This window comes from Podarcis filfolensis (genome assembly GCF_964270895.1).
Source record: "Podarcis filfolensis genome assembly, chromosome: 3".
Lineage (NCBI taxonomy): Eukaryota > Metazoa > Chordata > Lepidosauria > Squamata > Lacertidae > Podarcis > Podarcis filfolensis.
In genome coordinates this window covers 97,185,289-97,203,601 of record NC_139606.1, presented here as the reverse complement: position 1 = coordinate 97,203,601, position 18,313 = coordinate 97,185,289, and the positions used below count along the sequence as shown (strand labels likewise).

Genomic DNA, 18,313 nt, shown 5'->3' with positions numbered 1-18,313 from the left:
TACTAAGATAATGAAAGCAAAGCATTATGCAATTGAAAAGTACTGCCTGAACATTCAGGAAAGATGGAATTACACCAGATGTTCCACTTACTTGGACTGGGCAGAAAAATTAGCTGCAGCAAAGATAGCAGCTTCAACCTCTACATTGTCATGTGAGTCCAAGCTCTGACGAATACTGTGATGTGCATTCTTCCTTTCTGGAATTATGGATGCCATACTGCCTAACATCCTGCAAAATAAAACAGAGGGACTGAACCTGCTATAAAGGAGGAGGATGCCTACAAGATAAATCTGCAGTCACCCAGGTAGTGTTTTGTAAAGATGAAAGAAAATGTGAACATTCCATTCTATGCATGACAAACAAGATAAATTCAAGACTTGGGCAGATAGAACTCAGTGAAAGAACACATCTGTGAAGGAAGTCCCTAGTTCACTCCCTAGCAGAGATGGAAAAAACCCCTAAAGATATTTTAGCAGCCAGAATAAATAGTACTGGGCTACACAAACCAATATCCTCACTTGGTATAAGGCAACTTCCTATGTACATTGGCCCTGCATTTACTGCATTTACAGTACTCTGAAGAATATAGCATTTGGGCAGGTTCTTGCTCATTAAACATGCATACCTGAGTGTGATCGCTCGAGCAACTGGATCATTGCTGTGAATAACCGAGAAAACTCTCTTCACAAACTCATCCACATTCAGGATTTTTTCCAAATGCTTCTCACTCTGCTGAGTAACTTTCAGAACACACAGCCGCAGGAAGTTGTTTCTGTTTTAAAACAAATTTTATTTATTTACCTACAACATTTGAACCCTACCTTTCTTAGAAAGGTCTAAGGCAGTTAGCAGTTCATAAATACAAACAATGTAACAATATCAAATATTTACAACATAACATTTAAAGGCCCAGAAGCGGCAAAATAAAACATGCAACAGGAAAGAAGATCAAGAAGAATGGGGAAAAGAACACCAAATCCACTACGGGCATCTTTGAGACATGCAAGAGGACCCCCTTACTGAGCAAGCAACATTCATATGGGAGATAGTGGTAATTCAGGTATCTTAGCACCAAACCATAAAAGGGCTTTAAAGAGTCATCGCCAGTACTTTGAATTGAAAACACCAGTTTCTTGAACACTAAGAATCGGGAGCAAACTAATTTTACTTACCCCACTCTGAAAACATCAGCTAGCTTTAAAAATGCTGAGTTAATTAGAATTGGGAATGGGTATTTCTGAAAGAGTCTGGGAAAACGTACAACTGCTTCACACTGCTCCCCCAGCTTGCCAGATCGGAGACCTGTGATAAATAAGAATACCACCACAGCAGTTAAAAACTCTGGACTTTTAAAAATTGAAGCAAACTGGCATGCAATATAAAAGCAGCTTTCCTAGACTGGACCAAAGTACCCACCTAGTCCAGCATCGTGTTCCCACAGCGGCCAACCAGATACGGTACCTACTGGAAGCCTACTAGCAAGAAACAGGCACAATATTGCTCTCCAAGGTCGTGTTCCACAATTGCCTTTTAAGCTTGAAGAAGCATTAAAAATGGCTTCTTAATTAAATTTATTTAAACCCTACCCTTCCTCCTAACAGAGCCTAGTAGCCACTGAAAACTGTACCCTCCATAAATTTGTCTAATCTGCTTTTAAAGCCATCCAAGATGCTGGCCATAAACATACTGTGTGGATGTGAATTCTGTAGCTTAACAAAACAATCTACCATGTGAAGTACTTTGATGGGGGGGGGAGGATTCACTGAATGAACATTGTCAGTGGGAGCCTTGAGCAAGGGTTTCCACTTAAGCAACAGGGCTTTCCCCACCCCAGAGGGTGTTGGGAAACCCACAAAACAGAGCAGGGGGAGGAAGGTATCATTCCATCTGGCACACAGGTATGCCTGCGCAGACATAACACAGTACAACAACAAATTCCACTGGGCGACTGTGTTATCTGTGAAATGGAGCTCTGCAGCCATGGAAGAACCAGGCATATTGTTCATGGCATGTGGATACATTGCATTAGGTGGGATGAAGAAATACAAGATTCAGTTGGGATAATTACGTCTTGGGTGCCTTATCTGTAGATGGCTAAGTGGCTGAAATCTTGATTGTTACCATGCAGGCGGCAGCCCCGCTTAAACAACCGCTACACATCTAATTCTGTGTAAAATTTTGCCATGGAGTGTACCAAGGTTGATTATACCACACGTAATGGGCTATCATAGAATACGTTATAATAAAACTGTTGCTGTTACAGCTTAAGGTGCCACAATACAAAGCTGCAATCTCGCACATCCCTAGCCTGACCCACTGAACTCCACGGGCCTTACTTCTGCACAGGCGTGCATACGATGACACTGTTAAACGGAGAGCAACAAGCCTCTCTGTTGCTTTTATCGTCTCACAGATTCCCATGCATGGCTTGTGACACCATCTAAACACAACCTAAACCCGCCTTCAAACTCCCCACCGTCCATCAAAAGGGGCGGGACTTCCTCGCGCCGCTATCGACGCATGCGCACATCTCTCTCGGCGGCCGGGCCGCCGCTCCTCGACTTACCTTTATCCAGCTCCATGAGGGCGGAGTTGGCGTCCAACTCCTGCTCCCCGTAGCCGGCATCGGCAAGGAAGGATTTGGAAGCAGAGGCCATGGCAGCCAAGGCCCGGAGGGGGCGGGGAGGAGGGCACTTATCTACCACACAGACGCGCACACGCGCTTATCTTCCCTGTTGCCAGTCTTTAACGGCTATTTACTGCGCATGTGCAGACGCCGGGCTGTCAGCTGCGCCTGCGCGGTGGAACCTCCCCTCCGCTATTCTAGTGCGCACGCGTGTCGTAGTCGCGCTCCCATTGCGGTCGAATGAAACGTGAGTTTGCGGGACGCTGTCGCGCATGCGTGTTGATGGAAAAGAAGTGCCTGTTACAATTTCATAGCCGGCGGGAGGCGTGGCCTCACCCTTGCCGGTGGGAAAGGAGAAGCCAATGGCGAGCAGGAGGCGGGGTCTATTCCTCTGCGCTGTCCAATGGCTACGCGCGAGGCGACTTTGGCGCGTACTTTGGGCTGGCGGGAGATAGCGTCGCGAAGCAGGGGGCCGGCCGCTCATTGCTCCCGGTGGTCGTTGCGCGGGGAAAAGGCAGGAGTGTGCGCTGCGGCCGTCGTTACCATGCTGTGCCGTTCTCTCGTTCGCCGCTGCCAGGCTGGGCCGCAGGGTGAGTATCTGAGGCAACGTCTCCCTCTGCGCCACTTCACCAGCGCTCCAGTCATGGCGGAGGGGGGGGAGATACAGCCCCTTTCTTCACCCCTCACCCTAATTTTGGCCAAACCACGCGCTTCCCCTTTGCAGAAAGCGGATCAGGCCCCTTCTGCGTCCCTTTTAATTCAAGCGCTGCCCTGAGCCCCCCTTTTAATTGGGGCTGCCTCATGAAGACGGTTGGGAAACGTCAGTTGGGGCAGAATTCAACGGCCAGGTTGCTCACCAGGACAACTGGAGCAAATTACAGTGGTACCTCGGGTTACAGACGCTTCAGGTTACAGACTCCGCTAAGCCAGAAATAGTGCTTCAGGTTAAGAAATTTGCTTCAGCATAAGACCAGAAATCGTGCTCCGGCGGCGCGGCAGCAGCAGGAGGCCCCATTAGCTAAAGTGGTGCTTCAGGTTAAGAACAGTTTCAGGTTAAGAACGGACCTCCAGAACGAATTAAGTATTTAACCCGAGGTGCCACTGTACAGTGGTACCTCAGGTTAAGAACTTAATCCCAGGTTGCTCACCAGGGCAAGACAACTGGAGCAAATTACAGTGGTACCTCAGGTTAAGAACTTAATTTGTTCTGGAGGTCTGTTCTTAACCTGAAACTGTTCTTAACCTGAGGTACCACTTTAGCTAATGGGGCCTCCCGCTGCTGCGCGATTTCTGTTCTCATCCTGAAGCAAAGTTCTTAACCTGAGGTACTATTTCTAGGTTAGCGGAGTCTGTAACCTGAAGCGCCTGTAACCCGAGGTACCACTGTACACCAAGCCTGTGCCGACAGCCACTGGCTGCCAGTTTTGGGGCCCAGTTCAAGGTGCGGGTTTGAACTCTGAAGCCTCAGGACTGCCTCTCTCCATATGAACCAACCAGGACCCTACAATCATTCGGGTGCCTCCTCTGCGAGAGGATCTGAGGGTGGCAACACAAGAACGGGCCTTTTCTGTGGTGGCTCCCCATTTGTGGAATGCTCTCTCCAGGGACGCTCGCCTGGTGCCTTCACTACATGTCCTTAGGCACCAGGCAAAAACATTCCTTTTCTCCCAGGCCTTTGGCTAATTAAACAATCAGTGGCCTTTTAAATGTGCTTGTTATTTGTTTATTTATTTTATGAGTTTTCATGTATTTTTTTATGCTGTAAACCACCCTGTGATCTTTGGATGAAGGACAGTGTATCAATTTAATAAATAAGTTGTATCCATTTTTAATTCCACATTTTCTCCAAAGGACTCTTATACTTTATGCCATACAGGGCAAGCCTTGCCACAAGATCACCCAGTGAGCGTCAAAACTAAGCAGGGGAATCTGCTCTTAACATGCAGCGCTCCTGATTCCTCATCTCCCCTCCCCCTCCACTATTTCACTCCAGACAACAGTTTAACCGATCTTGGGGTGTCCAGTATCAGAAATCAGTCAGTGGAGATATTAAATAATAAATAAAAGAAGCAATAAAATACAATTAATAATCAAGACACTTATTTAATGTCAACATGCCGTGGACCATCTGAATGATGCTCAGAACCAGTGAAATAGTAGATTTGAGGACAACATAAATGTCAGCTGCAGTTTTATAAACTTGTTTGCAGAGTTTTTGGTACTTACCTTAAGCATTCAAAATCGTCAGGCATTTTGCACATGGCTATCAGCTATTTACTAACAAGCTACTAACATGTGTTTGACCAAAATGTGGGAGACAGTGGAAGACAGGAGTGCCTGGCATGCTTTGGTCCATGGGGTCACGAAGAGTCAGACTCAACTAAACAGCAATAGTCGGCCACTTGTGACCAAGTGAAGATGCCCAGGTGCCAGAATGTCATCTGACATCTCCTCCATCTGGGGTGCTTGCCTGGGGATCCTTGGATCTTGACTGTTTTCAATTCTTTGCTGTAGAATTCTATCCATTATATTTTATCTGCAGAATTAATTTCAGGAACCAGCAAATTGTATTGAAAAATATAATTTTCAAGCTACCTGGCCCAAAAAATGGTAACTAGGCATTCCGTTTTGGCGACTGTAACCTGGTTTAAGGAGCCATTTGGCTCCTACCTTGTATATCTGAGTTTCAAACACTGCTTATCTTTACAAAAATCATTTTTCCCAGGTCTTCCACCAAGGTTTTCCTTAAACCACCTTTTGGAGTGCTATCGGTGTACTAAAGGAGATGAACATGCTTCATATGGAGAAACAGGAATGCCTGTTCCCCCTTTTGGCTGCACCTTTTCAACAGGTATGGGGGAATTTTATCTGTAAACATTGCAGTGTGGCAGAAAAGGGCAACCGAAATGGTCAAGGCCTAGAGCAACTCCTCTGTGAAGAAAGGTTATACTGTAATGTTTGGGCCTTTCATATAAACCTGCAGGGGCTATATTTATTATTTATTTATTATTAAACTTATATCCCATTCTACCTCCCATATGAACCCAAGGTGGTAAAACAACTAGCAATAAAAACAGGTTTATAACAATTCCAGTTCAGATGCACACCAGTCATTATGATTGCTTATTTATAGAAGTATATCTATGGTGCCATGTAATAAAATAACAGGGCTGTGATACGTTATTTTATATGTGTTCTTACTTTAGTTCTGTGATTACTTAACATTTTTATCCTGACATTTTGTGCTGTTAGATTGGACCCTCTTTAGTGGAGTGTTATCCAAAGCACTTTTAAAAATGTTTTCAAACGTACAAATACTGCTTTGTTTTACAGCTCCAGATGTGCAGCATGTACTTGCCGTTGCAAATGAAGAAGGATTTGTTAGGCTCTATGACACCCATACACGAAAAAGTAACAAGGGGATTTTTAGAGGTAAAAGGGAAACCTTGATGGGAACTATGAGCTGAATTAGTTGATAAAGGCAGTAAACAAAAAAAGTGTTTTGACTGATTAAATAATTGGCAGATATTGGGAACAAGAACTTCAGTATTTAAAAAGTAGCATAGTATACCTTTCATTGTAATTCTTATGTCTGCTTCCATTACTTCTTTCTTACTTGGTTGATGGCAAGTCAAAACTTGAGAGGATGATTAGTTCCTTGCCACCTCCTTCATACGGTATATGCATTGCTCTGTGCTTGGGGTTTCTTCCTGCTAACTGCTCTACCACAGAGGAAGTTGTGTTTGTATGAAAGTTATGTGCACACAATACAGTAAATTGTAGTTGTTTCAGTGTTTTTCAACAGCTGTTTGTTAGGAACTAACACAGGCTTTTATTTTCCCAATAGAGTGGCAGGCTCACTCAAATGCTGTTTTTGATCTTGCTTGGGTGCCTGGAGAACATAAAATTGTGAGTAAGCTAAAACTATCCCTTCCTTATTTGGCCCTTTACAAATTCCGTCACAAATTCCAGTGTTTTTTCCATCTCTTCTATGATAAGATCACTAGCAGACCCAGTAACCTCACTCATACTTGCAAAAGTTGGTTTACCTGATATGCAGGTAAATCATTGTGTTCTGTTGTTTCATAGGCCAAAGGAGGCAATCAATCTATTAAAGAATTGTCCACAAGTGGATTCTTAAAGATGGAAATGTACAGAAGGATGGCCATTAGTAGGGGGCATTTTTAACCTTTTGGATATCTGCTGACCTTGTTAGCCATTCTTTAAAAAAATGTAAATGGACAGTATCCATGAATGAATCCGATTCTGTATCTTGCGGTTTACCTAAAATTCATGATTGATTCTCTGTTTACAGAATGCCTTTACAGTAGTTTAGATCCCATGCTTTGACCCAGCAGCTGCATATAAAATTTACAACTTATAATGTATGTTTGTTTTATAATGTACGTTTGGTTTACACAGTGCATTCAGTACCATTCAGAGCAGAATCGCTGAAATTTACATAACTAACTTAGGTCTAGTAATTGCAATAGATCTTCTCTGAGTAGGACTTAGCTGGCTACAACTCCCAAAATTGGGGCCTGGTTATTTGTGGTTCTGTTACCTTTGAAACTTCCACTTTCATATCTGAGTATATTGTTGCTGCCACCTTCTAAGGCTGCAATCATATGCAGACTTGGGAGTAAGTCCCTTTGAACTTGCTGGAGTAAACACCCATAGGTTTGCGCTGAGAGTGTCAAGAGTGTCTTTTATGCTGAAAGGAAACATGTTTTACCTTCAAAAGCTCATGCTAATACAAGCTATAGTCTTGGAGGGCAACAGGATTCTGCCTTTCTTTTTTTTTTTACTACAACTAGCTAACTTCTTTATCTTTTAAGGTTACCGCTTCAGGAGACCAAACTGCAAAAGTCTGGGATGTACGGACTAGTGAGCTACTGGGAGTCTGCAAAGGGCACCAGTGCAGCCTCAAGTCGGTTGCTTTCTCTAAATTTGAAAGGGGTAAATATTCCTATTTTATATTTCAGTGTATCTCACCACTTTTGAGGTCATCTGCTAATTGACCCTGTTAACTGGAAATGGCAGTAAATGAGCCTGAGACTTGCTTCATGCAAAGCTTGCTTTCTGCCACTGAGTTACAGTCTTTCTATAGATTTGTCACAGGTTTTTAAAAAGCTGCTCCAGTGTTCAGGAAAGTTTGGAAATCCTTGGCTTTCCTTTGAATAGACAAGATTGTGGCTAGTCCTGCATAAATGGGGTAGAAGTCTCATGTTGGTACATCTAGGTATGTTGGCAGCCTTTGATGCCTTTGCTTCTGTGGTGATATTGTGTCCTTTTCAGAGCTTCGGTGAGTGAAAAGGCAGTGATTCCAGCTTAGCTCCTCAAGGTGTTTTTTGAGTCTTTCTCAGCCATCTAAACAGGACTCCTACTGCCCCATACTTGGTGCAGGTGAAGAAACAGAAAATAGAGATGTCATAGAGTCCAGAGCCAAAACCTGATGTTAAAAGAATTAGAGATTCCTTGTAACAGCAAGTTTCTTAAACCTCAAGTTGTTATGCAGAATACCTCCTAAATAATTACCGAGTTTAAATTAAATTGCAGGGTTGCATATGAAAAATGTTTCAGTATTTCAAACTGAGAGTACGATTTTGTACTCTGAGAGTATTAAATGGCCCAGGACTGTCATACCTCAAGCACTGTGTCTCTCCATATTAACCAACCTGGACCCCACAATCATTTGAGGCTCATCTTCGTATGCCTGTGAGAGGTCTGGTGGGTGGCAACACGAGAATGGGCCCTTTTTGCAGTGGCTCCTCGCTTGGAGAATGCCCTACCCAAGGAGCCTTGCCTGATGCCTTTGTTACATAACTTTAGGTGCCTGGTAAAAATGTTTCTCTTCTATTTCTCTTCTCAGTCAATGGTCTTTTAAACAGCAGGAGGGAGATACTGTTTTTTGCTTCTTACTATGTTACATATTTTTGTATATGTACAGCTGCCCTGTGATCCTGGAATGAAGGGCAGAATAGAAATATAATTATTATTAATAATTTTGCACTGTATATTCCACAGCTGTGTTCTGTACTGGAGGAAGGGATGGAAACATCATGGTTTGGGACACACGGTGCAATAAGAAAGGTACATCCTATTATAATTCAGGTCTGTTCACTTAATATGGGCTGAGTGCAGCATTCATAATGATTGCTGACTTTTTTTCCCCCTTTGTAGTGGTGTGATAGTAGCCTTCCAATTTAGTTTATTTACGAGCTCATTCTCTGTGTGCAACTGCCATGCAGCGGAGGTGCTTTTAATATTGTTTCTTGAAATTGCCTTTCAGATGGATTTTACAGGCAGGTGAAGCAAATAAGTGGGGCCCACAACATAGTAGACAAGCAGACTCCATCCAAACTAAAGAAGAAAAAGCAGAATGTGAGAGGACTTGCTCCCTCAGTGGTAAGGATTTGGAAGCTGAAGGCCATTCAGCGCCCGCTTGTGCAAAGAAAAGAGACTAGCTTTATAGAATGTTCTGCTGCATAAGGTTGAGCTTTGCCTTGGCTTGAAAATAAACTGTGGACGTTGTAAATACTAGAGAGTGGGGGCGAGGAGTGAGCAAATTGAATGAAATAGGTCCACATGAGCCTCTATCAATAGCTAGCCTTGCTTCCAGCAAGAGATTAAAAAAAACAAAAATCCACTGTTTTCACCAGACTATTCTGTTAGGCTTTTCTCCAAATTAGTGCCCACACAGTCTGGTGTACAAACTTTTCTCCTTTCATTTTTCCCATGTGTATTAGTGCTTTCTCACACATGTATACCTTACAGAACATTCACCCGCAGGCAGCATCACACACCACTTGTATACATATGCATACGTATATCTTGAATTTGTAGCACTCTCCCCTTTGCTGTTTGTTTATTTAGTAAATTTATTTGCGACCCTTCATCTGGGAATCACAGGGCGGTTTACAATATCGAAACAGAAATAACAAGCAAAACAATACCCCCCTCAAACACAGTTTTAAAAGGTTGTTTAATCAGCCAAAGCTCTGGGGGAAGAGGAATGTTTTTGCTTGGCGCCTACTAGGAACCTGCATTATGCCAGGTCAGACTACTTGTTTGTCCAGACTGTCATTGCCAACTCTGGCTGGCAGCAGCTCTCCAGAATCTCCAGTTGGAGAGGGGTCTTTTACATCACCAGGTGTCTGGTCCTTCGTAACTGGCGATTCCAGGGAGCGAACAGTCTGCATTTAAAGCAAATGCTCTACCACTGAGCTGCAGTCCATTGCCACACATTAATTTCCATTCTGCTTTTACCTTACCTTTCTGTTGCTCTTTAGCAGAAAATGCTTCCAGCAAAAAGTAGTAATACAGTCACTGCCCTGTGGCTTGCAGTCAAAATGATACGATGCATAAGGAAAAAGGAATGCGGAGGGGCAATAAGCAAATGCAGGTTCTTACAGTTCTTATAACAACCAGCTAGGTTGGAACAGTTCAGCTAGCCTGATGGAATGGCTGCTGCTAAGTGGCAATTGAGGAGTGCCAACGGCAGCTGGTTTTTCAGCCGAGATGATGTAATAGCCTTCCTTCCCTTTTCTCTTGCTTCTCTGCAGCCTATCTTAAACTTAGTCCTTTCAGTTAATAAGTAGGAATATCACTGGCTTCAGGGCATGAACACATATTCCATCTATGCCACTTCATCGCCTTGGTTTCCACCTTCTGTTAATATTAGGGCAGCAATTGGGGAGCAGGGAGAAGCTGCTTAATGAAGCTGCTTACAGGGAATGTTTAGGGTAAATCAAGGCTGAAACTACCTCGCAAAACTTTTCTGTGGTTTTCAAACAGAATTTCTTCCTTCTCCCTAGGATTTTCAGCAGAGTGTGACAGTGGTGCTACTTCAAGATGAACACACCTTAATCTCAGCTGGGGCAGTTGATGGGTAAGGAAGCAATTGCGGCAATTCTTTAATAAACCCTCCTTAGCTCCTGTCCCACATCAAGCCCATCTGGTACTAAAACAACAAAAAACAAGTAAGAAATATAGCTGTATTTTACAGGTGAAGGGCAAAGATGGAAAGCCAATTTGGAATAAACACTGCTCCTTTGCTATATGTGTCCTCAATTTTGAGTTCGCTCAGGAAAAACTCCCTCATTTCCCTGCGGGGATGCATTTTACCACAAGTAATTTTTTTTACCAGGAAAGAAAAAAGTTACCTAATGAGATAAAAGGAGATGGGGAGGAAATAGGTGGTGGCTCTTGGTTACGTGCATACGGTTGAGCTGATTCTTACCCTTGTCCTGGAATGGGGGCATACATACGTACATACATACATACATACATACAGCAAACTATGGATCAGCGTATTGCCCTATTCAGTTGTGAGTGCCCATACAAGCTGATCACATTTTTAAGCAAATATCCACCCATGCAGTCATTGGTGGGGGAGGTGGAGGCAATGGAGCATAGAATGCCTTATCTTGACACAGGGCTCCGAAGGAAAAGGTATCACCTCCAATCTCGCGCCCTCCCACAACATTCCATTCCCCTTGGTATGTGTGTTACAAATGAGAAAGAACTGTGGAGTTCTGAGAGGGCCTGTCTCTTGAATTTTAGCGTAATCAAGGTATGGGACCTGCGCAAGAACTACACCGCGTATCGACAGGAGCCAGTGCCATCCAGGTCTTTCAGCTACCCTGGGACCAGCACTCGTAAGCTTGGTATGTCTTAGCATTGTGCTGAAGAACTGAAGGGAACCAGAGTCCCTTAAAAACAAAACAGCAGGTCTTCCTTTGCTTTCTCACTTTACAGTGAAACACATTATGTAGATCTGTCCATCTGGCTTCAGCTTCGATGAACTGTTCCAGGTGGGGAGTGCGGTCCTAATTTTCCTGGATCTTCTAGTTGCCCTCAGTACTATTGACCATGGTTTCCTTCTGGATAGGCTTTATGGATTAGAGTTTAAGGGCACAGAACTCTGATGGTTCTGTTCCTACTGGAGGACTGATTCCAGTAGATGCTTGGCCCCATAGCATCTATATTGCTGCCGCCCTGTGCTTTTCAACATCAACATGAAGGCTCTGAGTGGGGTCATCTGGGAATATGGAGCATGATATCAACAAACTCCACTCCTTTAACACATAATTCAGTTTAGAAGGGCTGGATGAATGCTAACCAACTGGAACTCAATCCAGAGAAGGTGGAGGAACTGCTGGTGTGGGTTGGTAATGATCAGCCCGCTGAATAGAAGTTTGCAGTATTGCTATGACCCTAGAATGGAAAAGAGAGCTAGCTGGGTGGGACTCCGGATGGGAGCATTCCACACTGCACCATTTTGCTGCAGTTTCTATTTATTCCCTCTATAGATTTCTGAAGCAGCGACTTGTTTATCATACATTTGACATAGAGCTTTTCTCGTCTAGGTTATTCTAGTCTTGTTTTGGACTCGAGTGGTACCAGCCTATTCGCTAATTGCACTGATGACAATATATACATGTTCAGTATGTCGACTACAAAGACCACTCCAGGTAAGAATGATTAATATCGCACACTAGATTATCCTTAAACCTAGGTGCTCATGAAGCTTAGGCAAATATGGCATGTGTGTGTACATCGTCAAATCCTATGTGTATTTCCTGTAAAAGAACCTCTACAGTGTTCAATGAGCCTTGCTCCTTGCTGACTGGGGCTAGTGGGAATTTAAGTCTAACACATCTGGGAGCACCAGGTTGGCAAAGCTGCGCTGTTATCTCCACCTGCGCTGTTATCTCCACCTACGAGAAGTAAGGCCACTGTATTCATAAAATCTAAATATTTGCTTGATTACTATAATGCACCCTATACACATCCATAGAGGATCTGCTTGTAATGGGTTATAAGTGATTAAATAAATACCCATGAAATATAGTTGTGAATTGTTACCATGTTCAGTTCCATATCCTATTATAATGGAGAGAAGTTGTTCTTGTTTTTTGTTTTTTTGTTTTTGTTTTTTCCACTCTGCCACTTTAGCCAGTGGCTTCTCTTCAAAATCTGTTCTTAGGCCACCAGAGAGCAGCAAATACTGAAAGCCTGGAAAAGAGCAGGTGCTGCTCGCTTTCCCTTTTGTACTTCCTCTAATTAAAGTCTCTTCGCTATAGAGTTTATAGAGCATAATTACTTAAACTTTCTTCTCCACCCATCCCCTTTTGGAGGAAATGTGGTCTGAGACAAACTTTTCATGGACGTCTGTCTACATTCCAAGCATCTGAGCTCATACTATATCCTGTAATTTAATTTTGTACAATTTTAATAAAAATTGGCTAGGTCCAATGAACTTGTTTGGGTGTGTTGGGTGACTTCGCCAAAGGCAATTTTAAACACCTTATCCCAAGCCCTGCATTTATAGTCAAATACTTGATTTTTTTAATTAAGCAGTTGTGCAAACATATACATTTCTGGCTGTAGTAATAACATTGTTCTAGTGGCACCTGGATTTTTATTTATTTCTTGGCAGGGAACTGGGGTGGGAGATAGCAGTATAAGAAAAACATAGAGGCTGCTGGCAGCTGGGTGTACTTAAAGGAAGGAGACTGCAAAGCTAGCAAGTGTATGTATTCCCTTAATGTTAGGAAGCAAATAGCCCAATATGTCAAATCCACATGCCAAAGAAACTCCTACCGCCTTTACTGTTCTGAAGTCAGTTATTGCTGCAGATTATGGTATTGCCATCTATATGATGGGTGCCGCAATGAGCTTCTCTTTCAAGACTGAGGGAGGCCTCGGTAACGTTCTGTGCTAAGGCTAGGAATGCGCCCTTTCCCCCTTCACAGTCAACCCAGAGCTCTTGGCATCTGCACGTAACTCTCCCCATTAGTGACAGCCACTTCCAGTTTTTGACGTGCCAAGAGTCACAGCTATTTGGGGCAGTAGTTCCAAGGCGTAATCGATCAGGTGAGCTGTTACAGAGCCCTTAAAAATAGCCCACTGACCCGTGTCACCGAGCCGGTGCATATCCTCCTTGAGAAATAGGATACCAGAGGCAGGAAGTGAGAGAGGAGCAGCTTCCCTGACAGATGCTGGAGCTTCATTCTCTATCCAAGAAGTGCTGAATGCTAAGAGGTTTAAGGAAGCTGCCATAACTGGGGGCTTTGAAGACCGAGAAGCAGAGCAAAACTGCACTGCAAGGAGTACATAGGGTAACTGACTGGGGCGAAGGGAAGAGCGGGTCAGATTTGTTTTATTGCGATCTTTTCGTAAGCCAAACCAGGAACCTTTTGAAAATCAGGGTATAAATCATTTGCCAAAATCATTTTGTTTTATCATAAACTGCTGGTGAAATCCTTGTCAGTTTTGGAATGCCAGACTACAGTAAGAGCCTCCTGGGCTGTACAGCAGGGTTGAGCAGATGGCAGAACAGGATCTAATGGTCAATCTCTGGGTCATGAGCTGCAGACAGGCCCAGGTTTCTGACTCCTAGTTGCTCAGCAGTAGTAGCAATAACGAAACAACCTTTTCCACCTAAATAAGCCTCCTAAAAATGGGGACTTTTGTGTGAAAGTTTCAGTTTTGGAAATACAGTAAGTCCCTAAACTCAGAATGTGCTCAGAGGCACTCTTTTTAAAATTCTTGCGACCTTTTTGTTGTTGCACCTCTTCTACTTGGTAGAAGGCAGAAGTTGGGGGGGGGGTTGCTAGTAAAAGGCAAAGTGGATCTGACAAGTCTGAAACTTGCCCACCTTTTGCCATGCAGACACACGTTCACTTTACAGCATAATTCCTGTTTGATCAGCGTGTAGACCATAATATGAGACGCCTGAACTTACAGGCAGAATCCAGCATATATACATAAACATTTAGTTACCACCAGCATTCATTGTGGGTAAAAGTTAGGAACTGCATTGTGGTGGTTGCTTGCCCTTGCCCTGAAATGTTAATAAGGCACTGGCAGTGTTTCCTTGGGGCAGAGTGTGCTTCTGTTGACTGTGTGAGCTTTCCCTTAATTGTGTGTCCACCACTGCCCTCCGTCAGCCAAGGCCCTCCCAGCCTGAAACGAAAGCCTTTTGGAGATGACTTCTGAAAAGCTTTGGGCTGAACTTCCACTTTGCTCTTCTTCCATGTAGGCTTTGTGTCAAGTGAAGCAAGTTTCCCAACCATTTCACTTGTTGCTTAACTGAGCGCAGCTGTTTCCAAACAAGCCCAGCTTCTAATACTTTTGCTTCTGAAGTCGGCCGCTCAAATTTTACTAAATGGTGCGAAGTATTATGAAGGGTTGACGAAAGACTGCTGGGAGTATTATTTGACCTCTCATATTTTATTGCAAAGGGATGCTTCCTCAGCGGACAAGAGGATCTAGCAGCCTCCCCAACCTGGTGCCCTCCAGATGTTGAACTCCCATCAGCCCCAGCCAGCACTGCCAATAGTCAGGGACGGCTAGAGCTTCAGATCCAGGGCTACAATTCCCCAGAGTTCCCTGGGAAGCAGGACCGATTGTTAAACCACTCTTCCATCTGTAGCTCTGGGCGGGGAATAGGGGTCTCCTGACAACCGTAACGAACGGTAGTACCTAGGATTCTTCTGTGGAAGCCATGGCTGTTTAAAAGTGGCATGATACTGCTTTAAATGTGTAGTACGGAAGGGGCCCTGATCCTCGGTGTATGTGAACTGGCAGGAAATGGACTCACTATTGGTCTGTGCGTTTATAACTACTGACTAATCCTGAAAGTTTGGTTTTCTTTTTTGAATCTCAGCGTCCATTTTCAGTGGGCATCAAAATTCCAGTTTCTATGTCAAATCCAGCATCAGCCCAGATGACCAGTTCTTGATTAGCGGCTCAAGTGACCAGAATGCCTACATCTGGAAGGTAAGCAGCCCCAACCCCTGCGGCTGGTCTCTTCCACACCCAGTGAACACGGAGCGGAGGCAGGGACAGAATCATTGGTGCAGGGGCTGCTTCTAGCATTACTATGCCAAGAGTATACAACTGTCAAGCCCAAATGCAAGTGCTGATAGAAAACAGCTAACTTCCTGCTTCTACTTTCTTTCATGGCTCCTGGCTCCTGCTTATTTCAAGTTGCTGATCTTAATCTGGTTTTAATAGGCCTTTAAAAAATCCCTTTTGGTCCTGTTTACTCAGCCAGCTATGACAAGCTGAAAGTTCTTGCTTCATATTTAACAGAGTCTAATGGTTCAATTGTTTTGATTCTCCCCCCCCCCCCCCAGCACTTTACCCACTTCACAAGCTCTTTCGTCAGGTTTGTCTCTCTTCTTCCTCTCCTCCTGCTCTACTTTTCACCTTCCTAGATGCTTAGTATTCAGGAGTTAAGGCCTCTGCATTATTAGGGTGGCTGAGCCAGAGCTTTCAGCAAAATTCCCAAGCAGCTGAGAAGCTTAGCTGGCACACTGAGATGATGTGAGGAGGAATGCAAACGGCTTTTGTATTATTATTTCTCCACCCAAGGGCACTTACTTATATAGGCTTTTTTTTTTTTCGTCCACCCCATCCAGTGTAAAACAAACTCAGTAACTGAGATGCCTTCTGCTAAATTTTATTTATTAAATATTCAATACTGCCCTGTGTCCATAGATCTCAGGGCAGTTCACAACGTAAAATTGCAAAGTAAAAAAAAAACAAAAAATACATAATAAAAATAAGAACAAGAACAAGCCAATAACCCACCCACCCCTGCTCTCACAACACATTTAAAATGGCATTGGGTGTCAATCAGCCAAAGTTCTGGTTAAAGAGGAACATTTTTGCCAGACGCCGAAAGGTGTATAATGAAGGCGCCAGGTAAACCTCCCTGGCTAGAGCATTCCACAAGTGGGAAGCCACTGCAGGAAGGACCTATTCTTTTGTTGCTACCTTCTGCACCTCTCATGGAGTAGGCACACAAAGAAGGGCCTTGGATGATGATCTTAGGGTCCAGGTAGATTCATATGGAAAGAGGTGGTCCTTGAGGTATTGCGGTCTTCAGCTGTTTAAGGCTTTACAGGTGAACACCAGCACTTGGGCCCAGAAGCTAATTGGTAGCCAGTGCCACTGGATCAGTGTTATATGCTCAAACCTTGCCCTGGTGAGCAACCTGGCCACCAAATTCTGCACTAGCTGAAGTTTCAGAACAGTCTTCAGAGACAGCCCTGTGTAGAACACATTGCAGTAATCTAACCTAGAGATTACCACAGCATAGACAACATAAATTAGGCTGTCCCTGTCCAGAATAAGAATCTAGAGTGGCCACTTCTTCCCCTGTCAACTTGGGTTGACTTTGGACACAGCAGGTACAAATCTGTGGTTGCACTTTTAAACTGTGTAATGGGCGGTCTTTCCTCATGTGTGATTCTTAAAACTTCTGTCCTAAATTCTGGAATGTTAGCGCTCGGATTCATTCATCTCTCGGCTACCAAAAATTGGATACAAGTTCCTTCCCACCACACTGTTCCACACCAGGAACATGTCAGATCCTGAGAGAGGAACAAAGCATGAAATTGAATCACACCATACTGACATCTACATGATTCCTTTTCTTATTTTGAGCAGAGAAGCCAAAATCATAGCATTGGAAAGAACAGAAGGCTATATATCCCCCATCACCCAAAAAAACCCCCTTGCCCCAAAGAATGATCCTCTGCCTTCCAGTGCCTCCCTTTCCCCACTGCATTCCAAGTCGCTGTGCCATATGCAGAGATCAAATCTGTCCAGCCCTTAAGTTGTCAGCTTCTGAGTTGGAAGAGACCCTCTCTGCAGCTTTTCATAAATGTGACCACATTTCTCCTTGTCTTCTCTCTCTGCTCTGGCTCCCTTTCTCTTCAGTTCACTGTAAAGTTCCATTGTTGTTGTTGTTTAAAAAAATGTGTGTGCTCTGTTGCTCCTGTCTTGTCTTCTTTAATCCCTCTTTATATGCCTCCTGATTCCAGATCCTTAGCTGGACCAAACAATAGATCTCTTGTCTCATACTTTTTCTGTCTGTCTCTCTCTTGGCAAGTTAAAAAGCAGCAGTTCCAACAGAGATCCTTGGGGGAATCTCCCTCCCTTCTTGCATCCTCCATTGTGAGAGTTGTCAATTTATTTCTGTTCTCCGCTTCCTGTTTTTTATCTAGTTTCTGGCCCATAAGAGGATTTATCCTTTTACCCCGTGATGGGCTAGTTTCCTTAGGAACCTTTGGTTGAGAGACGTCTGTCAAAGCCTTTTTGAAAGTTGAAATAATCTGTTATCTACCAGCCTTCTCTGTTCCACGGAGATTTTAACTGGTGTCCTTTAATTGTCCTTCCCTTATGTCCTTCCTCCTTACTTTACTTCAAGTATATGTTTATTTAAATTATTATCTTGCAGATACAGTTTTGTGTTCTGTTAATCTGAAGTTATGTACTATACATTGCCTTGCTTGTTAGATACTGAAAAACTATTATTCATTAGCTGTTGTCTCTGCACAAAGCAATTGCCTCTTCCACTTTCAAAGGAGCATAGGGGGCCACCTCTCACCAAGTCTTACGGTGATCCATGTTGCTTGGTACTGTCAACACAGGCTAGCAGTGGCTCTTTAGGGTAGGGATTTCCCCCCAAACTTACCTGAACAGTCTAGGAATTAGACCTGGGATCTTGTGCACACAAAACATGCATTCTACCACTGAGCCATTGGCCATTTCTCTGAGCTAAGTCTTAGAGTTGAGGCCGGTTCACACAAGCAAAGTAGCCAGTCGTGACGCTAACAAGTCGTTCTTCATTGTGGCCTATCAGGTGTAAGACTGCATGGAGATAA

General features: G+C 43.7%; 2 protein-coding genes across 3 annotated transcripts in view; one reads left to right on the top strand and one right to left on the bottom strand.

Moving 5' to 3' along the window:
- The window catches only part of INTS7 (integrator complex subunit 7), a 44,095-nt gene extending 41,393 nt beyond the window's left edge, over positions 1 to 2,702 (bottom strand). For both annotated transcript variants that reach the window (XM_083605026.1, XM_083605027.1), the window contains exons 1-4: positions 2,568 to 2,702; positions 1,174 to 1,303; positions 627 to 773; positions 92 to 229 (exon numbers count right to left, since the gene is read on the bottom strand). In XM_083605026.1, the coding sequence (XP_083461152.1) occupies positions 92 to 229; positions 627 to 773; positions 1,174 to 1,303; positions 2,568 to 2,658 (506 nt within the window). In that variant the 5' untranslated portion in view covers positions 2,659 to 2,702. The remainder of the gene's footprint in view (positions 1 to 91; positions 230 to 626; positions 774 to 1,173; positions 1,304 to 2,567) is intronic.
- A 328-nt stretch (positions 2,703 to 3,030) lies between these two features.
- Positions 3,031 to 18,313, top strand: part of DTL (denticleless E3 ubiquitin protein ligase homolog) — a gene marked incomplete at its 5' end in the record, with an annotated part of 30,754 nt that continues 15,471 nt past the window's right edge. Inside the window, 11 exons of the mRNA XM_083605112.1 lie at positions 3,031 to 3,217; positions 5,353 to 5,478; positions 5,961 to 6,059; positions 6,475 to 6,536; positions 7,466 to 7,586; positions 8,655 to 8,720; positions 8,920 to 9,035; positions 10,445 to 10,518; positions 11,193 to 11,296; positions 11,999 to 12,103; positions 15,304 to 15,416. Coding sequence (XP_083461238.1) covers positions 3,031 to 3,217; positions 5,353 to 5,478; positions 5,961 to 6,059; positions 6,475 to 6,536; positions 7,466 to 7,586; positions 8,655 to 8,720; positions 8,920 to 9,035; positions 10,445 to 10,518; positions 11,193 to 11,296; positions 11,999 to 12,103; positions 15,304 to 15,416 — 1,173 coding nt within the window. The remainder of the gene's footprint in view (positions 3,218 to 5,352; positions 5,479 to 5,960; positions 6,060 to 6,474; positions 6,537 to 7,465; positions 7,587 to 8,654; positions 8,721 to 8,919; positions 9,036 to 10,444; positions 10,519 to 11,192; positions 11,297 to 11,998; positions 12,104 to 15,303; positions 15,417 to 18,313) is intronic.